The 24,890-nt window shown below is 40.9% G+C and overlaps 1 protein-coding gene across 1 annotated transcript in view; it reads right to left on the bottom strand.

Annotated features, from left to right (window-relative positions):
• The window catches only part of RUBCNL (rubicon like autophagy enhancer), a 63,589-nt gene that overhangs the window by 20,429 nt on the left and 18,270 nt on the right, over positions 1 to 24,890 (bottom strand). The window contains exons 2-6 of the mRNA XM_075850227.1: positions 19,833 to 19,930; positions 19,429 to 19,528; positions 17,585 to 18,238; positions 7,278 to 7,363; positions 265 to 454 (exon numbers count right to left, since the gene is read on the bottom strand). Coding sequence (XP_075706342.1) covers positions 265 to 454; positions 7,278 to 7,363; positions 17,585 to 18,238; positions 19,429 to 19,528; positions 19,833 to 19,904 — 1,102 coding nt within the window. The 5' untranslated portion in view covers positions 19,905 to 19,930. The remainder of the gene's footprint in view (positions 1 to 264; positions 455 to 7,277; positions 7,364 to 17,584; positions 18,239 to 19,428; positions 19,529 to 19,832; positions 19,931 to 24,890) is intronic.

The following is a 24,890-nucleotide window of genomic DNA, read 5'->3' as shown; positions in this document are numbered from 1 at the left end:
GAAATAAAATTGCTGGAGCAGCAGTCTTGGACCACAAGGGACTGGATTACCCAAATGCTCTATAATCCATAGAATCTGATGCAGCTTAACCCATTGATGCCGGTCCAAATTTTTATGTATGTGTAATATTGTAAACACTTATATATTTAATTTGTAAATTTTGAGTGCGCTATTCCTTTTCTATAGGATTATTCTAGGTCTTCCCTTTAGTTTTCATGTTAATACAAACAGAGAGGTGGATATATATAATAGTTCACTATATACCCTCATAACCGCTATCAACAGAAGTGGCAGATTCAGAGTTTGCTTTGCGTCTCGGGTAGCAGGTCTCCTCTGGATCTTTTTTGAGCCACAGCATTCTTCCTTCTGTCCTCCACTGCTCATACTGCCAACTGCTCTTCATCATCTCAACCATGGATATAAATAGGTCAGCCGTCAGAAAGTGCTCGTTTTCCTGTAGAAAGAGACAAGTAGTGTGTCACCTAACAGCTACAGGATGAAGAGCACTAACCGTTTCATTTAAAAAGCTATAAAAGAGACAACTTCTAGGGCGCTCTAAGGAAACATTCACGTAGCGGAATTGCGGGTGGAAAATCTGCAGCATAGTGGATGAGATTTTAAAAATCTCATCCACACTGTAGAGAACGTCAGCACAGATATTAACCTGCGGTGCAGATTTTTTTAATCTGCAGCATGTCAATTTATTATGCAGAATAAATGCACATTTGTTGCGGATTATCCTCAGAGTTCAACGAGAAAGTGAAAGTCTGCATACAAAATAGCAAATGTTGCGATTTTTTTTGCCATGGAAAAGCTTCAAATTCATGTACAAAAAAATAAATAAACATATTCCCACGAAAAAGGCATATACTTACGTTCCCTGGTCTCCCCTCACAATGTCCCACTGCCCCAATGATGCTCTATGTGCGGCTTGCCTCCTGGGACGACATTTCATCCCATATAATGTAATTGGCTGCAGCAGCCCCACGGGACGATACGTCACCCCAGGAGGAAAGCCGCACATAGAACAGGACAGGAAATATTGCTACAGGAGACCAGGTCAGATGAGAAAAAAAATCCGACCAAAAACCTGCACAATCCATTTCTGGTTTTGGCTTAAATGCATGCAAAATCTACAGCAAATCTGCACATTGTGATCGAGGCCTTAGGTTGGATTCACACACACACGACAGATTTTGAACGGAAAACGTGTTCCATTCATCTGAATGGGGTTGTTTCTGCAGCAGGTGTATGAATTTCTCCAAGTTCCATTCAGATGAATGGAACGCATTTTCAGTTGGAGAAATTTCTGCAACAAAATCTGCCGTGTGTGAATCCAACCTAAGACCTTGTTTACACACTGCAGATTTTGCATGCATTAAAGCCAAAACAAGAAATAGATTCAGAAGCGCTGCCCTATAATGGCCTTCCTTTATACATTTCTTCTGTCAAAGTTCCGTTCCTGGTTTTGGCTAAAAAAAATATACATGCAAATCTGCAGTGTGTGAACAAGAATATCAACATATGTCTCAACAGGAAAATAGTTATCAGGGTTAGACCACCAACAAGTGCGGATTCAGGCCTCCCTACTGTGGGAATAGAGACTCCAAATTAACTATAGAAAACACTGAGAACAAAGGAGTCATAAACTATTAGGATAATTTTGCCAATGGCATAAAAAAATAAACTTTATTAGGACAGTACAAATTACATACAATTTAAAAATAGACTACAAAATCCAAGACCTGTACACCTCCCAAGTGGCAAAGACGAACATAGAGGAAATACCTCTTATAAATGCAGCTCCGGGAAGAAAGAGATCATTAAATCAAACAAGCAAGGGCTCAGACAAACATATTGTCAGTTCAGTATGATTGAATATCAAGTGAAGGCAAAACGCCAGAAAATGAAATGTAAGTGAAATCGGGTCATATATTCATCCAGACTCATAGTAGCATTGTAGGTAAATGATTAAATGCTGGACTCAAAAAATGACGACAAATTGCTTACATAAGCCCACATCAAGCAAGATATATCTTCCCAGCAAGTAAAGCCACAAGAGGAAAGGTAAGTAGAAAAGGTATAAGGTAAAAACCTATGGTGCTACTAACCCATATAATTCCTGTGGTTCAGTGACTTCCCGAGTACGGAGGAACCCCGACGCGCGTTTCGCGTAGATGGCTTTTTCAGAGGGGTATACTAACTTCGATCAAGTCTTTCTACCTTAAATATATTGTTTAAACCAGTCAGCTGGTACGAGTAGGCCAATGAAATCAATTCAATGCGGCCGTGCTTGTCAGACCGAAACATCGCGAGACTCGCACACCTGCCAGCCGAGTCCCCACTACGCATGCGTGGCTCCGGAAACCGCGCACGCGCAGAGAGGTAACAAACGGCAGACAGGGTCAGAGCCAGCGATGACGCGTATGACAGGCAGGGCCGGTATACAACATCAAAGGATGAAGTCAAGGTAAGTTTAAAAACCGAATTCTAATGCTACAAAGTTATATACTGCAGTAAAAAATTTAGTGCAGATGTAAAGGCACATATCGATCCATGAAGGTTCTCACTAGAGATAGTCATAATAAGATCAATGTGAGAATCGATATAATAAGACGGGATCGCAAAAAATGTATAAAATGGCAAATGAACACCCACAGTGCTGTGATAAGATAATAAATACATTAATAAGAAAGAAGAAAGTTCATCAATAAAAACGAACCAATAAGATGAAAATTATATACATAAATGAGTGCACAGAATACAATCCATGTTATAATAACATATTTATAATATATTATCAGCATGCTGATGCTGAATATTAAACAATAGTGAAGAGAACAAATTAAGAGAGTCCCACTCGTTAAAGCGGAACACAATATGTGTTTATTCCACCCATATCCCAGGCTGTCAACAAAGAAACATAAAAAATAACGAATATACAACAATATTTACAGAAAATTATAAAATACAGTGAGTTATCCCACGACGTGTAGAGATGATTTCAGGCAGATCCATATAGTGAGAATCAACGTCTCACAAGCAGTAGAGCAGATGTTTCAAAAATATCGATCTTAGATCAATATGAGTATACACAGGTCAGAAAATGGCCACAGTAGAAGACTAGAAGAAGAAAATATAAAAATTAATAGACATACAGATTTAAAAACACAAGCATATAAAAAATGGTAGAGGGATTACAAAAATGGCGCAAAACTAAGTGTCTCGTTCAGACCAACAGGGGCCATAGTTCCAAGCGTGATAATCCACTTGCACTCCCTCTGAGCTAGCAATTTCTTGGCATCCCCACCTCTGATACCACATATCACCCTATCTATACCCCAAGCTTTGAAAGATCTTGGGTCACATGCATGGTGGATTTTAAAATGTCTGGGGATTGTTTTCAGCAAAGTAAGATCTTCAATTTCCCTAGCGGCGACTATGTCGCGCACATGTTCCCTAATTCTAATCCGTAGTTGTCTGGATGTCAGACCGATATATACCTTTGAACAGCCACATGTGGCATAGTATATAACGTTCGTCGTACTACAGGAAATGTAGTATCGGATTTTAAACTCTCTGTTGTCAATCATGGAGGAAAAATTAGATGTGCGGACCATATTTGTGCATGCCACACAGTCGCCGCATGGGTAACAGCCATGTCTTGGGTTTTTAGTAGCAAATAGGTTGCATTCTTTTGGCACATAGTGGCTTTTTACCAGCATGTCTTTCAGATTCATGCTAGAGATAGAGGAGTTACAAATTACCTTGAAAAAAGACCTCTCAAACTTGGAATTGGAAAAACTTAATGTAGATCTGGATGGGGACTTTAAGAAATGGGAGCAGGAAATCCTCTCAGTCAAATCTTCCAAATTTCAAAGAGATAACAACGACTTTTTGGAGGGTAAAATGTACAAATGGCGCAAGCCTGGTTTAAGACCTACACCCAGATCAAGATCCACATCCTTCTCATCTGCAACATCCAGTGAGAACCCTTTGAGATCCAAACGTAACGAGGAAGGATTTAATTCCCACGAAATGAGTTATCCCCGTAGGAATAGAGAGAGACAGGTGGCCAGACGTAAGGAGATCTCGTCTTACCAACAGGGGAAGAAACCCAAGAACGTATTGCAGGTGATAAATCTATCTAAGCACTCCCTATCTGCAACACAATGTGATGTACTTAGCAGGGGATTAACGTTTTCCCCGAGTAATTCCTTTAACTTTTTTTCAGCCATGAAAGATCTTTACCTCTTTGCACGTAAGCTAGTCCTTAAGAAACTACACAGTAGACCGGGTGGAGATCTGGGACTTAATAGTGCAATGGAGAAGGAAGCTTTAAAGGCTCTTGAGGATCTCCTACAGGAACAAATTATCACTGACCAAGGTAGGTTCCCTAAATCGGTTGTGCCCAGATCAGCGAGGTTCCCACCTTTGTCCATATGTCCGCAAGTTGAGATCTTTACTAAAATGGTAATAAATGACTTCAAATGCATCTCTTCAAATAGAAGAAATGACAATCTGTCTAAATGCCAACGTAATGCATTGAAGGAACTCCAAGGTTTTGAGGATGTTGTTTATAAGGCGGCGGACAAAGGTGGGAACATTGTGATATGGCCAACCGATAAATATGAAAAGGAGGCATATAGGCACCTGAGGGATAAAGACACTTATCAAAAATTAGCATTTAATCCAGTAGGTAAGTTTTCAGCTGAGCTATCGAAGGTTCTTAATTTGGCCTTTGAGAAAGGTCTAATTCCCAAGAATATATTGACTGGTCTTATGGTTCTATGCCCTAGGATACCTACGCTTTATTTTTTGCCGAAGGTTCACAAAAGTATGACAGACCCCCCAGGACGTCCTATAGTATCAGGGATTGGGGGGCTGTGTGACCCTATCTGTAGATTTATTGATCACTACCTCAAACCCCTAGTGGAATGTTTACCATCCCACGTTAGGGATACAACAGATGTCTTGAGAAGGATAGACGGTGTTACCCTTGACGTTGATACGTTTCTGGTGACAGCTGATATTGAATCGCTGTACACCAGCATCCGACATGATGATGGGATCACCGCTGTACGCCTCTTCTTGGGGATGAGCAATTGGGACGGCCCTACCTGTGAACTGATTGTGGAACTATTAGAATATATTCTTACGCACAACTTCTTTGTTTTTAAGGACACCTTTTATTTACAGAAGCGGGGCACTGCCATGGGTGCGGCGTGTGCGCCGTCATATGCGAACCTGTTTCTCGGCCTTTGGGAGAGGCAGGTTTTCCTCGGTGACGGCGCGCACGAGAACGAGACACTTAGTTTTGCGCCATTTTTGTAATCCCTCTACCATTTTTTATATGCTTGTGTTTTTAAATCTGTATGTCTATTAATTTTTATATTTTCTTCTTCTAGTCTTCTACTGTGGCCATTTTCTGACCTGTGTATACTCATATTGATCTAAGATCGATATTTTTGAAACATCTGCTCTACTGCTTGTGAGACGTTGATTCTCACTATATGGATCTGCCTGAAATCATCTCTACACGTCGTGGGATAACTCACTGTATTTTATAATTTTCTGTAAATATTGTTGTATATTCGTTATTTTTTATGTTTCTTTGTTGACAGCCTGGGATATGGGTGGAATAAACACATATTGTGTTCCGCTTTAACGAGTGGGACTCTCTTAATTTGTTCTCTTCACTATTGTTTAATATTCAGCATCAGCATGCTGATAATATATTATAAATATGTTATTATAACATGGATTGTATTCTGTGCACTCATTTATGTATATAATTTTCATCTTATTGGTTCGTTTTTATTGATGAACTTTCTTCTTTCTTATTAATGTATTTATTATCTTATCACAGCACTGTGGGTGTTCATTTGCCATTTTATACATTTTTTGCGATCCCGTCTTATTATATCGATTCTCACATTGATCTTATTATGACTATCTCTAGTGAGAACCTTCATGGATCGATATGTGCCTTTACATCTGCACTAAATTTTTTACTGCAGTATATAACTTTGTAGCATTAGAATTCGGTTTTTAAACTTACCTTGACTTCATCCTTTGATGTTGTATACCGGCCCTGCCTGTCATACGCGTCATCGCTGGCTCTGACCCTGTCTGCCGTTTGTTACCTCTCTGCGCGTGCGCGGTTTCCGGAGCCACGCATGCGTAGTGGGGACTCGGCTGGCAGGTGTGCGAGTCTCGCGATGTTTCGGTCTGACAAGCACGGCCGCATTGAATTGATTTCATTGGCCTACTCGTACCAGCTGACTGGTTTAAACAATATATTTAAGGTAGAAAGACTTGATCGAAGTTAGTATACCCCTCTGAAAAAGCCATCTACGCGAAACGCGCGTCGGGGTTCCTCCGTACTCGGGAAGTCACTGAACCACAGGAATTATATGGGTTAGTAGCACCATAGGTTTTTACCTTATACCTTTTCTACTTACCTTTCCTCTTGTGGCTTTACTTGCTGGGAAGATATATCTTGCTTGATGTGGGCTTATGTAAGCAATTTGTCGTCATTTTTTGAGTCCAGCATTTAATCATTTACCTACAATGCTACTATGAGTCTGGATGAATATATGACCTGATTTCACTTACATTTCATTTTCTGGCGTTTTGCCTTCACTTGATATTCAATCATACTGAACTGACAATATGTTTGTCTGAGCCCTTGCTTGTTTGATTTAATGATCTCTTTCTTCCCGGAGCTGCATTTATAAGAGGTATTTCCTCTATGTTCGTCTTTGCCACTTGGGAGGTGTACAGGTCTTGGATTTTGTAGTCTATTTTTAAATTGTATGTAATTTGTACTGTCCTAATAAAGTTTATTTTTTTATGCCATTGGCAAAATTATCCTAATAGTTTATGACTCCTTTGTTCTCAGTGTTTTCTATAGTGTGTGAACAAGGCCTAATAACTACAGCAATCTAAATGTAGCAGTAATTGATGTGACCAGGCTGCACACCACTGAGAACCGCCATGAGTGTCTTCCCTTTGGATTCAGAGAAGTACACAGTATCCAATAAATAAATCAAAACATTATACTAGAAGCTTCACGCATTGCAGAAAATAACTTTTAAGGTCAAGCGGCTGCGCGGTTTAAGACAAATAACGGACAGCTGGCTACCAGGCTGCCCAACAGCCTTCATCGTTGGGGTGAATGCACGGAGCCTTGCAAAGTTACAAAAAAACACAATACAATGTTCTAACTGGCTACAATACACAACTATGGAGTTTACCTGAACGCAAACACTTACTTTCTCCAAGTTCACAGTTGGTTCAAATAGGTTCTCTCTGGAGTGGTGCAGGGTCTCTGTGCTTGAGGTTGGTGAATCCCCAGTTACTACATCAGAAAAATCATGTCAATTCTAATGCTCAGCATGCTGGATATTGGCTTTTTTCTACTACACAACTGATTAAAGAAAAACTCCGACAGACGCATGACATCACTCCTACATTATAACTAGCATTTTGTTCCCTCATGCCATCTATTAAAAGGGTTTTAGAAAAAATGGTCTACTTTTTTCCAGAAACAGCACCCCTCTTGTCTATGGGCTGAGTCTGGTATTGCAGCTCAGCCTCATTTTCTCCATGGACAAGAGTGGCCCAGTCATGTTCTTCTAACCTTATACAACCCATTTAACTGCATTCAGACAGTAGCTCTGGTAAATACAGGTGACATGATGCCTTGCCCAGAGCATTAGCTACACCCTAGTGTGACTTGTTAGCCAGAAATGTGTAGCTGTCGCTTCACACCTCTCGGCAGGTATACAAGGTTCATCATCCAGTAGGGGCAACAAGGAGCACGTCCAGAATAAGTAATCTATTCTGCTGCACAACTGGAGTGCAAATAAATTTAAAAAAAAACAATAAAAAAAGGAGCTAAAATTATATATTGAGCTACATCTATTTTTAAACACCTTTTACTGATCAAAATGGACTTCAATCTCAAATGTGATCGGAGGTACCCTTTACAAAAGGCTGGAAGCTCATAATTTAGGGCGGATTAACACGTGATAGATTTAGTAGTCGAAATTTCTGCAACCGTCCCATTCATCCGAATAGAACTTGCAGAAATCCATGTGCTTGCCGTCAAAACAACAGCATTCAGACGAATGGAACCGATTTTCAGATACAGGAATCTCAGTAACAAAATCTATCGTAATACCGTAGTGGAAACTTAACCGCACTTGTCTATCCGTTGAAAACGTACATCACAGGAAACGACCAGTCAGTGGTAGATCAATTATTGCAGCCGTTAGGAGAAACTTCAATTTTTTTTAATGGCCAGACATTAAGAACGCTGTAAGATAACAACAGCACATGTCTAGGCACTTGGCTCCTGAGATTCATCCAGCCCTGAGTACTGGTAGCCATACACATTAGATGTAGATCAGCTGAACCCACCAATTTCAGGCAGGATCGGCTGACCATCTAACGTCTATGGCGGTATCCCGACTGACGGCACATCTTAGGGTAGATGTTGCATTTCAACATGCCCGATCCTTTTGTTCGTTAGCAGATAAGTCGCCTTCCTTTTCCCTACTCAAAACGCATGCACACTCGGCTGATCCGAGTGTGCGTGTGTTTGGGGAGTTGGGAGTGACAGCGGTCAGACAGACTATCAATCGGCCAACAACTATCTAAAGTGTATGGCCAGCTCAAGACAGTAATATATTCTATCCTTTCAAATAGCAGTTCCAGACACTTAATATTGAAAACAAATGTATCAGCAATCGTGTTACACAACTATGTGATCGAATCTGTAAAAACTAACAGGCTGACAGCTGAGGAAAAATACACATCAAAGACATTTACAGATGTCGTAAGAGGAATCCAGCAATGCGAGAATAGTGTGACTGCACCGGTTATTCTGGAATTTACAATCATGTAGAATGGCTTAAAAAGGTCAAACCATTATTCTTTACATAACCAAGAGAATGCCTACTTTTGTTTATTATTATTATTTTTTTTAACCACACAAAGAATTTGGTTTTAACCCCTTAATGACCAGTTTATTTTGGACCTTAATGACCAAGCTATTTTTTACGTTTTTCAATCGTCGCATTCCAAGCGCTATAACCTTCTTATTTTTGCATCGACATAGCTGTATAAGGTCTTGTTTTTTGCGGGACAAGTTGTATTTTTAATAGCACCATTTTTAGGTACATATTATTGATTAACTTTTATTAACTTTTTTTTGGGGGGGGGGGGGAATAGAAAAAAAATCTGAAATTTCGCCACTCTTTTTTGCGTCCTAAGTCTACGCCGTTTACCGTGTGGTATAAATAACACAATAACTTTATTCAGCGGGTTGTTACGATTGCAACGATACCAAATTTGTATAGTTTTTGTATGTTTTACTACTTTTACACAGTAAAATGCTTTTTTTTCAAAATGATTTGTTTTTGTGTCTCCATATTTGAAGAGCCGCAACGGTTTTATTTTTTCGCCGATGCGGTTGTATGAGGGCTTTTTTTTTGCGGGACGACTTGTAGTTTTTATTGGTACCATTTTGGAGTAGATGCGACTTTTTGATCACTTTTTATTACATTTTTTTAAAGTCAGTATTCACAGAAAACAGCAATTTTTCCATAGTTTTTTATTATTTTTTTTACAGCGTTCACCGTGCGGGTTAAATAATGTAATAGATTTATAGTCGGGGTCGTTACGGACGCGGCGATACCAAATATGTGTAACTTTTTAACTTTATTTTGTTTTTTTAATAGCAAAGCAGTTTGTAAGGGGAAAAGCTGGGTTTTTCATTTTTTTTCACATTTTTTTTTTAAATTAACTTTATTAAACTTTTTTTTCACTTTTTTACTAGTCCCACTAGGGGACTATAATATGCGATTCTCCGATCGCTATTGTAATACACTGCAATACTTTTGTATTGCAGTGTATTACTGCCTGTCCGTTTAACACGGACAGGCATCTGCTAGGTCATGCCTGCGGCATAATCTAGCAGGCAGTCGCTCCAGGCAGACCTGGGGGCCTTTATTAGACCCCCGGCTGCCATTAGAGACACAGACACTCGGCGATCGTATCGCCGGGTGTCGGTGGGGGAGAGAGGGAGCTCCCTCCCTCTCTCCAAAACCACTCAGATGCGGTGCTCGCTATTGAGCACCGCATCTGAGGTGTTAAACGCGTGAGATCGATACTAATATTGATCTCACACGGCAGAGCAGGGACGCTCCCAGCCCTCAGCTGCCTCTAGCAGCTGAGAGCAGGGAGATCTGACAGTTCCCTGCTCTGTTTACTTATTCCAATGCCGCGACGTAAAAAGTCTATGGCATCGGAATAAGGCCCGTTAGTGACCGACGTAGAAACACGCTGGGCCGGTCACTAACGGGTTAATTCCAAATGGATTGTGTTCCCACAGGACTTGGTCTCCTCCAAGTGCTATAAAACTTTCTCAGTCGATAAAAAAAAAATCAAGCCATTGTACAGCTTTTTGAAAAGATTTATAAAAGTTTTATTGCCACCATTTTGGTGTACAAATAATTTATTGGTTAATTTTATGGGGGGGGGGGGGTGGATTAGAATACCCTACTAATTAACTTTTTTTTGCTGAGGTAAAAGATGTAATGTGTGTGTGTGTGTGTGTGTGTGTGTGTGTGTGTGTGTGTGTGTGTGTGTGTGTGTGTGTGTGTATAATCACACACACCTCAATTACATTAGAATATAAAAAAGTTAATTTCAGTAGTTAAATTCAAAAAGTGAAACTCACGTTTATTTATATATATATATATATATATATATATATATATATATATATACACACACACACGTATACACATACACATACACACACATACATACATACACACACACACAGAGTGATCTATTTCCAGCATTCTTTTAAAGGGAAGGGGTCTCGAAAAAAAAAAAAAAAATGTATATATGTTTTTGATTTTAGTATGTTATTAAAATAAATTTTATTTATTTGTGTTTTACCTTTTTCTTTTTTCTGACTTTTACTTATCTATGGGGGCTGCCATTTATTTTTCATCTCTGTATGTGTCGATTAACGACACATACAGAGATGGAATACGGCACATACATCCCCATAGTGAATGCGAACTGGAGCCGTTCCATTCACTAAAGTGTACACCGTCTGTGTGGAAACGGCGCATGCGCCGCTCCCACACAGTCCAAATGGAAGGTCTTCGGCAGTGCGACATCCGGTGCCATTTTCATGTGGACCGGAAGCCGGCGGCCGGACAGTAAGAGGACTACTTCCGGTCGCGGCTTCCGTCCATATGTTCCGAAGCAAGGACTAGGAGCGGAGGCAGTGGCAGGTAAGTTATGTTTGTGTATGTTCGTGTTATAACCACTGTATCTAATCCTCCTACACTGTGCATTCGCTCAAAAAATGGCGGCACACAGTGTGGGAGGTTTGAACATTCAACCCCCTCCTTTCTCCTGGCACCAGCCAGGATAAAGGAGGGGGCATTGTTTGAGCACACTAGAGCGACCAATTTTGGAGCATAAAGCAATGAGGTTGCTTTACCCCATGCCAATGCTGCAATTTTGGGAATTGCTCCCTCTAGTGACCAGCACATGTAAATGTTATCAATTAGAATCTAATTTATATTTCCTGACTTGTGAAAAAATTATAACAATGTGTAATCATTTATATACTAACTGTTTAAAGGAACAGTGTCACCCCCAAAAAAAATGTAATATCAGTTTGATGTTAGTGCTTTATTAAAAACGTTTGTATTAATTTGTGTGTTACTTTTTTTTATTTTTACACTTTTTCTTCCCTATGGGGGCTGCCATTTTTTTTTCCATTTCTGTATGTGTCGATTAACGACACATACAGACATGGAATACGGCAGCTCCAGTCCCATAGGGAATCCGAACGGGGCCCGTTCCATCCACTATGGTGTACGCCGTCTGTGTGGGAACGGCGCATGCGCCGCTCCCACACAGTTCAATTTGAAATGCGCGCCGTCCGGCGCCATTTTCCTGTGGACCGGAAGTCGCGGCCGGACAGTAAGATTACTACTTCCGGTCGCGGCTTCCGGACTTGTGCACATGGAGCAGCGGCAGCAGACGGAGCGGTCGGACCGGAGGGAGCGGCGGCGACTGGAGCAGGTAAGTGATATCTATGTATGTTCGTGTTTCAGTGTGTGTTTACTAGTGTATGTAAACCTACTACACTGTGTGTTAGCTCAAAAAATGGCGACACACAGTGTAGGAGGTTAGACCGTTCAAACCCCTTGTTTATCCCGGCACTAGCCAGGATAAAAGGAGGAGGGGGGATTCTGAGAGCTCACTAGAGCGAGGGATTTTTACCCAATTTTGCAGCATAAAGCAATGTGGTTGCTTTACCACATGCAATGCTGCAATTTTGGGAATTGCTCCCTCTAGTGACCAGCACTGGGAAATATTATAAATTAGAATCCAATTTATAATATTTCCTGACTCGTGAAAAAAAAATTAAAAAAAAATTAGAACAATGTTTAATCACCCACACACTAATTGTTTAACTAAAAAAAAAAAATACATTTTTTGCTAACACATTCCCTTTAATGTTGATTATGGGAACAGTTAATGAAAACCCAAAATTTAGTGTCTCAGAAAATTTGAATATTCTATAAACCCAATTTGAAAAATGATTTTTAATACCGAAATGTTGGCCTACTGAAAAGTATGTACAGTATACGCACTCAGTACTTGGTCGGGCTCCTTTTGCATGAATTACTGCATCAATGCAGCGTGGCATGGAGGCGATCAGCCTGAGGTGTTATGGAAGCCCAGGTTGCTTTGATCGAGTCCTACAGATGGTCTGCATTATTGGGTCTGGTGTCTCATCTTCCTCTTGACAATACCTCAGATTCTCTATGGGGTTTAGGTCTGGTGAGTTTTCTGGCTAATCAAGCACAGTGATACTGTGGTTATTAAATCAGGTATTGGTACTTTGGGCAGCTGCCAAGTCCTGCTGGAAAATGAAATCAGCATCTCCATAAAGCTTGTCAGCAGACAGAACCATGAAGTGCTCGAAAACTTGCTGGTAGATGGCTGCGCTGACTCTGGACTTGATATAACACAGTGGACCAACACCAGCGGATGACATGGCTCCCCAAACCATCACTGACTGTGGAAACTTCACACTGGACCGCAAGCAACTTGGATTGATGCCTCTCCACTCTTCCTCCAGACTCTGGGACCTTGATTTCCAAATGAAATGCAAAATATACTTTCATCTGAAAACAGGACTGTGGACCACTGAGCAACAGACCAGTCCTTTTTCTCCTTAGCCCAGGTAAGACGCTTCTGACGTGGTCTCAAGGAATATGACAGTTGTAGCCCACGTCCTGGATACATCTGTGTGTGGTGGCTCTTGTAGCACCGACTCCAGCCGCAGTCCACTACTTGTGAATTTCCCCCAGACTCTTGAAAGGCCTTTTCTTGACAATCCTTTCAAGGCTGCAGTTATCGCTGTTGCTTATGCACCTTTTTCTACCACACTTTTTCCTTCCTCTCAACTTTCCATTAATATGCTTGGATACAGCACTCTGTGAACAGCCAGCTTCTTTAGCGATATGCTTTTGTGGCTTACCCTTCTTGTGGATGGTGTCAATGACTGTCTTCTGGACAACTGCCAAGTCAGAAGTCTTCCCCATGATTGTGTAGCCTACTGAACCAGACTGTTGGACCATTTAAAGGCTTATGAAACCTTTGCAGGTGTTTGGTCTTGATTAGCTGATTAGAGTGTGACACCACGAGTCTACAATCTTCAACTTTTACAGAAATTTTCAAATTTTTCTGAGACACTACATTTTTGGTTTTCATTAACTGTTAGCCATAATCGTCAACATTAAAAGAAAAAAAAAAAAATACTGGGAATAAAAATCACTCTGTGTAATGAATCTATATAATCTGAGTTATATATATATATATATATATATATAAGACTTGAAGCTGAGATATTTTGATCACTTGTATAATGCTTTGGAACACAAAGTATACATGGCCTAATAGGTTTTCACCCATGGCAGACCTGGGGGCCTTTCTAAGCTGCCAAAGTAATTCCCTCAATTTGTCAAATAAATTAGATGTCGCATCTAAGGAGTTGAACCGCCAGGATCGGAGTTCTTTGATTCTGGGAGTTGGGGCAGGAGCCTTACGACAGTCGGTCTTCTGCACGTGCAGATTAATATAATTGGCATCCCATGTACTTTCCTGGTTCTGTATTGCACTGCAGATTTGCCGCGGGAAATTTCACACGTAATACGCATTGTGTGCATCTGGTCTTAAGGGGATTATCAGAGTTTTAAAATGTATGGCCTATCCTTAAAATAGGCCATGAATATGAGATCAGTGGAGAACAGACTCAGCTGTTTGAAGGGACCGCGGTGCTCGTACGAGCGCCGAAGCCTCTTCAAATTTGAACAAGAAGGTAAACTTTGTAAACAATGAATAGGACAGTGGTGCAACACCTTGAAGAGGCTGCGGCTGTGCAGTGTTTATCAGGCACAATGCGGTACACATCTGTAGTGGCTGTTCCTGGGATTGCAGCTTAGTCCCATTCACCCGGAATTATACAGCCCTGTGCCTGTAAACTGGGAAAAGGCTGCGGTGACAAAACATCAATCAGCTGATCGGCAGGGGTGCCAGGAGTTGGTCTCCCAGCGATCTGATATTGATAGTCTATCCCAAGAACAGGCAGTCAATATAAAATGCCTGGAGAGTAGATAGAACATCAGCCCGAGTCTCCTCTCTGCTCACCCCTACCCTTGCCATGGACTTCTATGGGCAACAGTGTTTCTCTCTTTCTGCCCACCCCCCCTCTTTGTAGACTTTTGGGCAGACGTTTGTTCCCACCTCCTGCTCCCCCTTCCAGCTCAGAGCAGTGTCTGTGTCTCTTTCTGCTCCCCTCTCCATAGACTTCTATAGGCAGCCTATGTGGACACACCCCGCCACTTCCTGCAGTTTATCTCCTCTGCTGTGTATCTAGAGTTGGATTTTTTTTTTTTTTACCAAATGGGTACACAGCAGATTACAGGAAGGGAGAAGCCTAGTGACTAACTTCACACACAATGCACATAGATAAAACTACTAAATGTTAACATGTAAATTACAAAGTTGATCTAGATCAGGTATACTATTCGATTAGAATAAATTGTTAGAAAAGCTAGTGTCCATTGAATTTTTTTTTATTTATGGGTAATTTCTTTGAAAAAAAAAAAAGTCAGTATAAAGGCTAAACATGATCATATAATCATGTACAAATAATTGGATGAACGTTGGTAAATGTAGTGGTCCTCTTTTAGCAGCTTTAAAGAGGCTCTGTCACCACATTATAAGTGGCCTATCTGCTACATAAGGAGGTCGGCGCTATAATGTAGGTGACCGTAATGCTTTTTATTTAATAAAACGATCTATTTTCACTACATTAGGAGCGATTTTAGCTTTATGCTAATTAGCCTCTTAATGCCCAAGTGGGCGTGTTTTTACTTTAGACCAAGTGGGTGTTTACAGAGGAGTGTATGACGCTGACCAATCAGAGTCATACACTTCTCCCCATTCATTTAGTCAGCGCATAGTGACACTGCGTTGTTCACTATGTGGTGTCTTATACTGACATATTAACGTTACTGAAGTGTTTAGACCGTGACTAGACATTCCTTCCAGCCAGGACGGGATGTCTATTCACAATCCCTGCACTTCGTTAACGTTTCTGTGGTACTTACAGCAGAGCAAGCGTAATCTCGCGAGATCTCGCTGTAAATGACAGGTTACAGCGAGATTACGCTTTGCTCTAAGTACCAAACAAACGTTAACGAAGTATCGGGGTGGTGAATAGACATCGCGTCCTGGCTGGAAGGAATGTCTATTCACTGTCTAAACACTTCAGTAACGTTAATATGTCAGTATAAGACAGGACATAGTGAACAACCCAGTGTCACTATGTGCGGTCTAAGGCCTCATGCACACGACCGTAAAAACTCCCGTTATTACGGGTCGTAATTACGACCCGTAATAACGGGCTCATAGACTTCTATTGGCGACGGGTGCCTTCCCGTTTTCTCACGGGAAGGTGCCCGTGCCGTTGAAAAAGATAGAACATGTCCTATTTCAGGCCGTAATAACGGAACGGACAGTCCATAGAAGTCCATGGAGCTCTCGTAATGACGGGTGGCTACATGTGTGCACCCGTCATTACGGCAGCGTTGCTAAGCGACGTCAGTAAATAGTCACTGTCCAGGGAGCTGAAAGAGTTAACTGATCGGCAGTAACACTTTCAGCACCCTGGACAGTGACTACCGATCAGTATAAACCTGTAAAAAATAAAAATAAAAGACGTTCATACTTACCGACAACTTCCTGCTTCCTCCAGTCCGGTCTCCCGCCCGTTGCCTTGGTGACGCGTCCCTCTCGACATCCGGCCCGACGTCCTGGATGACGTTTCAGGCCATGTGACCGCTGCAGCCAATCACAGGTCAATCACAGTCTGCAGCGGTGACATGGACTGCCGCGTCATCCAGGGATGTCGGCTGGATGTGAAGAGAGGGACGCGTCACCAAGACAACGGCCGGGTAAGTATGAATGTCTTTAACTTTTATTACAGAAAAGGCTGTCCCTTCTCTCTATCCTGCACTGATAGAGAGAAGGGGCTGCCGATTAGTGCAGTGCTATTTTGCCGCCAAAAACGTGCTCGTAAATACGGGTGGAATACGTGTGACACCGGACACATATTTACGGGCACGTAAATACTGGTGCAAAACGGGTGGAATACGTGTGACACCGGACCCGTATTTACGCCAGTATTTACGGGTGGGAAAAAATACGGTCGTGTGCATGAGGCCTAAATGAATGGAGAGAAGTGCATGATGCTGATTGGTCAGCGTCATACACTCCTCTGTACAACGCCCACTTGGTCTAAAGTAAAAACACGCCCACTTGGGCATTAAGAAACTAATTAGCATAAAGCAAAAAAAAAAAAAAAATAAAAAAAAATCGCTCATAAAGTGGTCAAAATAGATTGTTTTTCGAAATAAAAAGCATTACTGTCACCTACATTATAGAGCCCATCTCCTTATGTAGCAGATAGGCCACTTATAATGTGGTGACAGAGCCTCTAAGTTTTCAACAAGTCAGCAATTTCTGACTTCCTGTTCTACTCTTGTACTGAGAGATTACGAATCATCTCCTGGACAAGTGTAAGGGAGTGTATATGCGAGTTAGTGTTTAGTGTGTTATAAATTAAACACCCCCCCCCCCCCATTCATCCATTGGCCTATAATCAAGAATCTGCACACTTTTGCCAGAAAAGCAAAAAACGTTGGGTCAATTTTCTAATAAACTCTGATGTTTACAGGTTAGGCTCCCACAATATGTATGCTCACACCCTAAACATATGCTTGTTAGTCCTGCATTCTCCACTGCCCCATGCAATGTTTTATCCCCTCAATTATATTCCAGAAAACAGCCAGATCCGCTATCACCAAGTGCAATACATTTTCCCTTTTATCTAAAAAAAAATAAAAAAAAAAATAAATAAAAAGCTTCCTGAAGAATCTCACAAATCAGGAATAAAAGTATAAATTACCTTTAAATAGATTTGAATAGGACAAGGATCTCCTATGGAAGGACTTATCGTCTTCTACAGTGGAGGCCTCAGTGCTTGTTGTAGATGAATTCAGGTGCAAACTAAATTGTTCTAAAGTGGGATCGTATGGACTTGCGTTTAAATTATGGGGTGCAATACTGGGTGAAGAAAATCTTTGCATGTCCTTTTGAAAGTTTACATGGAAATTCAGTGGCGATACAAATTCAGATCCAGGTAAAATTAGTCCGGAGCAGTTGTTGCATCTAAAGTAAGGTGCCAAATCCAGTTCAGGTACACCTAGTGTGCTTGTGATCGGTGCTATAGGTGAGGATGCGAGGGAGTCCACTGGAGTATTAGGAGAGTCCAACTGGGAGTTATCCCAGACCGCTGTGTGTCTGCTAATCCGGATGTCTTTTTGTGTACACGGAATTAAAGGAATACCATCAGGATCACTATCAGAGTCCTCATTATTGCCCCCAGTGCTGCTGTTCTCCACATCACTGTCCTGCAGATCTGCATTTGCAGCCAACGTAGATTTAAAATTGGTCGGAATGTTTAAAACAGAAGAGAGAATTTCTTTAATTGCAGTAGCACTATCGGGGTAAGATCCATAGCTACCCCTGACTCCAATAACTGCTGGCCGAGGTAGTTCATCTGCAAGGGGGAAAAAATAAAAATAAATGTAAAAGGAGATATATATATATATATCTATCTATCTATGGGGTGATAATATGGAATATGTAAATATTTAAAGAATATTTTAGACTGAATGTGTTCGAACCTCTACTTCGTAACAAATGCCAAGAGTGACAATGCTGGATTTCAATGCGTTGTCACTCACATTGAATATCAACACTTATAAGTGAATGTTCATCTTTTAATGCCATGTTTTTTTGGGGCTTTTTTTGGTCCAAAATTCGGTGCCGACTAATCTCCTAATTTATCTTCATAGGAGCGAGAGCTCAGTTTTTCTGATACTGAACTTCATATCCTCTGCATAAATTGTTTTAACGTATAAAATTCCGGCTACCTTTAGCCACCTCTAGCGTATACTTAGCTCATGACATTTTATAAAATTCAACGCAAATATATAAATAGCATGCAAGATTGTAATCTACTCCTAGTGGTGGCTGCAGCCAGACAGAATTTTATAATTTACCTCTATAAGGCCTTTTACACTGGCCGACACTCCGTCGGTGCAGCGAATGCCGATCAACAGAACATCGTTGATCTGCACTCGTTTGTTCCTGTCACACGGAGCTGTGGATGGGGACGAGCGGTCGTTACTCCGATCGCCTGTCTCCATACATCATCATCATGTCGGTAGCGCGTCTCCCTGTTTACACAGGGAGACGCGCTGTCGACAACGATAATATTTTTACTTTTTTAAAACGATACGATCAGCAGATCAAGTGTTTGCTCATTCATCTGCTGATCGCTGCCCTGTTTACACAGGGCGATTATCGGCAATGAGCGTTATATGAACGCTTATCTGCCTGATAATCGCCCAGCGTAAAACACCCTTATGTCAGTCGGAGATTTGGAGTTCTGAGCACTAAAAAGAGTTATATTAACATATTAATCAAAACAAAAATTGTGTGGAAAATAACCTGAAGAATGGTGAACAATCACTTATTTTTTTTATTTTTTAAATTAATGTGGAGGGCCAAGAGAGTGATTTAATTTTTCTATACAACATAATCAAGCAAGAGTAACAGGTTTCAGCATATATTTAAAAAAAAAAGAAGACAAATACACCCAACAATCTGGAATCTACACGCTCTATTGCCATTTTTGTAGAAAGCGCCCAGTACGTTCCATACAACTCCACAGCATGACAATACCTTCTGGAAACAGAATGGTAGGGATCCTTGGCATAGCGATCAGAGGAGGATCTGGAACACCCAGCGATTTTAAGTCAGGATACCGTTTGTCATTTACCACCTAAGAAATTGAAAATAAAAACATTTAAATTGAACAGTCCATTGTAGGTCAGCCTCCCTCACACTACAAAATGTTACATTATTTATTTTTACTGATAATTATATATAAAATAATGATTTTATGAAGCCACGTTCCGAGCACCACCGAACATGTGCAAGTAATTAAAAAAAAACAACTAATATTTATTTAATGCGTTTTGGCTGGAACGTTGCACAACACAAGAGCTCTACAATACTTTCACAACACAAGACAAACAAATAAAAGACATTAAGAATTGGCCAGTGATATTGTCAGTCATTCATACCTGTGCCGCCCTTGCACAATTTTGAACTCTCTTAGTATTGTAACCGGTCAATTTCAAGGCATGTACAGACATGGCTGGTAATCCATATGGTTTGTTACCTAGAAAAAGACAAAACAAAAACGATATGTTAAACTGGTCATCACAATATACACACTGTGCGCAGCTTATTATAGATTGACAGACAAATATAAAAATCAGGTCCTGACAGGTTGTTAATACTGTGGGGGCCCATAAACTCGCTTATGTCCTTTTCGGACGTGCCATATAACATCACGTCATTAGGGAATTTTTGGTGGACTTCCCTTTTAAATATCATACACAAGTCTGTGTGATTCAAAAGTTTGGAAGAAGAAAGAAAACCTAATAAAAAGGCAGATCAAGGAGCTCCAACCCATTTGTCTTCTATAAAGAGGAGAGGGTTCTGTTTCATTACATGTTGGCAACTTTCCATGTGCAGCAACAAGCCCCTCAGAGAAAGATAGATACTTTGTAATTTACGTAGTTAAATATTTGTTTTATCCACGCAAATGTTGTGTGAAGTTACTGCCATTAGGTGTCTCTTCCTGTAATCTGCTGTCCACCCCCTGTTGTCAAGCAAAATCCATCTCTAGTTACAGAGCAGAGGAGATGGACTGTAGAAATGGGGGGGCGGGGGGGGGGGGGTCTCCACTGCCTGCCCATAGAAGTCTATAGCGGGAACAGAGAGAAAGAGACAGACATGCTGCCCATGGAAGTCTATGGAGAGAGCGACAGTCACTGCTGCCCACAGAAATCTATAGAGCTAGGAGGGGAGATCAGGAGAAGATTATATATATATATATATATATATATATATATATATGAGATTCGCCATAAAAGGCTGAATATGAATGTCATGTAACCATGTACAAATAATTGGGTAGATGTTGCAAAATGTAATGGCACTCTATGGAGAGGGCAGAAGGAGCACAGGAGTCATCACAGGACGGATAACAATGAAATATAACACATATATATATATATATATATATATATATATATACACATACATACATATATACACACACACACACACTAGATAGAGGCTCCACCATTGACAATAGATGATAGGCTGTTCCCCTCCTATCCCTTCCTGTACAATGACCTCTGCACAGGTCATAAAGTGTACCAGTATCTGGTTATAAGAAGTTAAAAAAAATTATATATATAGAGAGTGTGTGTGTGTGTGTGTGTGTGTGTGTGTGTGTGTGTGTGTGTGTGTGTGTGTGTGTGTGTGTGTGTGTGTGTGTGTGTGTGTGTCAAGCTCCATTGGGCACAGGGACTGTGATTGAGGACATTATGTACAGCGCTAAAGAATAAAAGTGCTATATAAGCGACAATAAATAAATGAATGTTGGATTGTGTGTGGTGCCAGTGTATATGACAATGTTCGGTTCTCCTTTTATTTAAAAACGCTTTGCGGCACTGCCCTCCCAGCCATTCACATGTTGGTGCACAGTTTTATTACGATTTTAGTTCTTGGGACTAAAATAAAATTATAAAAGCACATTCCCCCTTTTTAAGCATAGGACTCCTAAATACAGTGCTGTCAGCCTCTGATAAAGCCTTCTGCTTTGCTATCCTACAAAAATAGATGACATCAGCTCACATGATACAGGGGCCAAAGCAAGTTCACAGACCTTGAAATGCAATTTTACTATAGCGCTGAAGGGAACACATGCAACTCTGGCACTTCACGTCACCTCTCCTACCCGTGATGTTTAAGAAACCGCTCTGCAGAATAGAATTCCCGCAACACTGAAAACGACAGAGTCTTAACCAGGGCATTTGAAAATAGAATTTATTAAATAAGAATTCCATATCAATACAAATGACATGATAGACCAGTGTAAAATCATCACATATAGTGGAACACAAAGTCATAAGTGGTTACAGGGTGGGCCAAAGAGCATCAAGCCTCTGTCAGTGCGCGTTGCGTGCGGCATGCAATTGCAAGTACTTTTATTAATCTTTTCGATTTAATTGATGCGTGAAATAGACAGCACACTGATGTGCGTCCGTGTGCTGTCCGTGGTTTCTACGCACCCATTGACTTTAATGGGCGACAAGGTGCGTGAAAACGCACCAATATAAGACATGCAGTGAGTTTCACGCAACGGACTCTCCCTGCGTGAAGACTCACGCATGTGTGAATAGCCCCATTGAAATCAATGGGTCCGTGTGTTGTACGTTGTTCCAACACAGCACACAGACGAGAATCACGCTCGTCTGAATGAGCCCTAAGGCTGAGATTTCATGTCACAGTTCAATTCCGAATGACATTTTGCAGACGTTGAGGTGTGGTTAGAACCAAATACAATGCGTTGTACTGCAACTGCATCGGGAAAAACAAAACACACCAAATAGCAGAAAAATCACATGTGGCTTTCCAATGAGATTCAAACCGCACCTCAACGTCTGAATGGACCCTTATAGTACGTAGATATATTTGTTTGCCCAGCTCAGTTTTTTGGCACCGATTTTGACACTGAAAAAGTGTCGGAATCCGCGCAAAAAAATTTCCAAAATCGACCCCCCCCGCCCCCATTGATTTAAGTGGGAGGCAGAGGCGTTTTTTTGCCCCGGGCGGCTTTTGGCCGCTGGCGGGGAGAAAGAAAAGCAATATTTTTTTTCTTAAAACTGTTTCCGTTTTAGAGCTCCCATTGAAATTAATGGGAGGCAGAAGAACCCACGGCGCTCATATACGAGCGTTTTTTTGCCCGCTGTCCATGCATTAGCTACAATGGCAGAGGGCAAAAGGCACCACAAAAACTGCAGGGAAAAAAAACCAAAAACGCAGGCAGTTCAAAATCTGCCTGAAAATATTCTAAGGCAGATTTTTTTTTGCCTCCAAAAAAACTCTGGACAGGGCCTAAGATCACAATCATATCTACAAGTTTGTAGACAAATTTCAAACAGAAAACATTTATGCATGAGAAAAGACGAGCATAAAAATAGCAAAAAATCAATAGATCTAATTATTAGATTGCTTGAAGATGCTTTCTTATTCCAAGCGCTAAAAGACATGAATCATAACCAATAACAACGTTAATGCGTAACACCAAGGAAAACCGGAAAGGTCTCTTTATATAACTTGGGTTCAAATTCCCACCACCAGGTTTCTCCTAACCCGCTTCCTCTGGGTCATCACAACTTTGGGGCCTCCATGAACTCCATCTTTGGTATAAAACAATACTCTCCCTGCTGGAGCCTAGGATATCTAAAAGGGAGAGTATGTTTATATACAGTGCACAGGGATACACCACTGACCAGCTCCCCATATAGTTGGAAGGAGGAAACCGAGCACAATCCAATGAGATGTACAAATCAAAAAGAGTTCTAAGGCTTAGAAATCAATAGACCAACCAATACTAGGTACATTTAAACTGACCAAACACAGACAAAGACTCACCTGAGACCCTAGCAAAAAACTCTTCATAATAACAAAAATGGGAATGTAAAGCAAAACGAATGCATCGTAAACTATAAAGAAAAGAATACTCGTAGGAGATCTATGAGGAACTCAACGCTGTTCTCCAAAAAGGGAGTAGAAACTACTCATTTTTTTTAGTTTATTAAAAGGAAGTTGATTCGGTTACTGGAGTGAAGATTTTTTTTAAGTCTTTTTTGGTAGCACAGAAAGGAAAAACAAGGAACTAGAAAGTTTCTAAAACAATGGCCAGAACAATACAAACTGTAAAAGGGGCCTTTCCAATCTTGGAGAACTAAGTCCTGCTTGCAAACCGAAAGTGGAGGAGCGTTCATGCCACAATATCGGGGGTAGGTTACTGGCTCAAAACTGCCGATTCATTCCCTTTAACCCCTTCCCGCTCCTTGACGTACTATTACGTCATGGCAGCTGTATCGTTCGCGCTCCATGCCGTAATAGTACGTCTCGGGAGTAACGGCTATTTCGGCCGTCCTCCCGACACATACAGGAGCTGTGACGCTGCTGTCTTGTTCAGCAGCTGTCACAGCTCCTACAGCGGGGACCGATCGCTGTGTCCCCGCTGATTAACCCCTTAAAAGCCGCGTTCTATAGAGATCGCGGCTTTTTAGGGGTTAAGCTGCCATCGCCGGCCTGCTACGCGATAGTGACTATGGCAACCGGACACCAAACAATGGCGTCCGGCTATGCCATAGACGGAAGCCTAGTGGGTCCTGACAACGTCAGGACCCACTATGCTTGCTGTCAGTGAGTAGCTGACAGTTCTAATACACTGCACTACGCATGTAGTGCAGTGTATTAGAATAGCGATCAGGGCCTCCTGCCCTCAAGTCCCCTAGTTGGACAAAGTAATAAAGTAAAAAAAAAAGTAAAAAAAAAATTGTGTAAAAGAAAATAAAAGATTTAAAAGTAATAAAAAGTAAAAATCCCCCTTTTTCCCTTATCAGTCCTTTATTATTAATAAAAATATATAAACAAACTATACATAATTGGTATTGCCGCGTCCGTAACGGCCTGAACTACAAAATTATTTCATTATTTATCCCGCACGGTGAACGCCGTAAAATAAAATAATAAACCGTACCACAATCACAATTCTTTGGTCACTTCACCTCCCAAAAAATGGAATAAAAAGAGATCAAAAAGTCGCATGTACCTAAAAATGGTACTGATCGAAACTACAGTTTGTTACGCAAAAAATAAGTCCTCGCACGGCTTTATTGATTGAAAAATAAAAAAGTTCTGGCTCTTAGAATAAAGGTAACACAAAAAGTAAATGATTGTTTACAAAACGTATTTTATTGTGCAAACGCCATAAGACATAAAAAAAACTATAAACATCTGGTATCGCCGTAATCGTATCGCCACGCAGAATTAAGTGAATATGTCATTTATAGCGCACGGTGAACGCTGTAAAAAAAAAAAAAAGAAAAAAAAAAACAATAGTAGAATTGCTGTTTATTAGTCACCACGCCACCTAAAAATAGAATAAAAACTGATCAAAAAGCCGCATGCACCCCAAGAAAACGACAATGGAATCCTCAAGGGGTCTAGTTTCCAAATTGGGGTCACTTTTGGGGGGTTCCCAATGT

Source organism: Rhinoderma darwinii, chromosome 2, assembly GCF_050947455.1.
Source record: "Rhinoderma darwinii isolate aRhiDar2 chromosome 2, aRhiDar2.hap1, whole genome shotgun sequence".
Taxonomy (NCBI): domain Eukaryota; kingdom Metazoa; phylum Chordata; class Amphibia; order Anura; family Rhinodermatidae; genus Rhinoderma; species Rhinoderma darwinii.
Note: the sequence above shows the minus strand (reverse complement) of the source record. Positions and strands in the feature narration are given on the sequence as shown.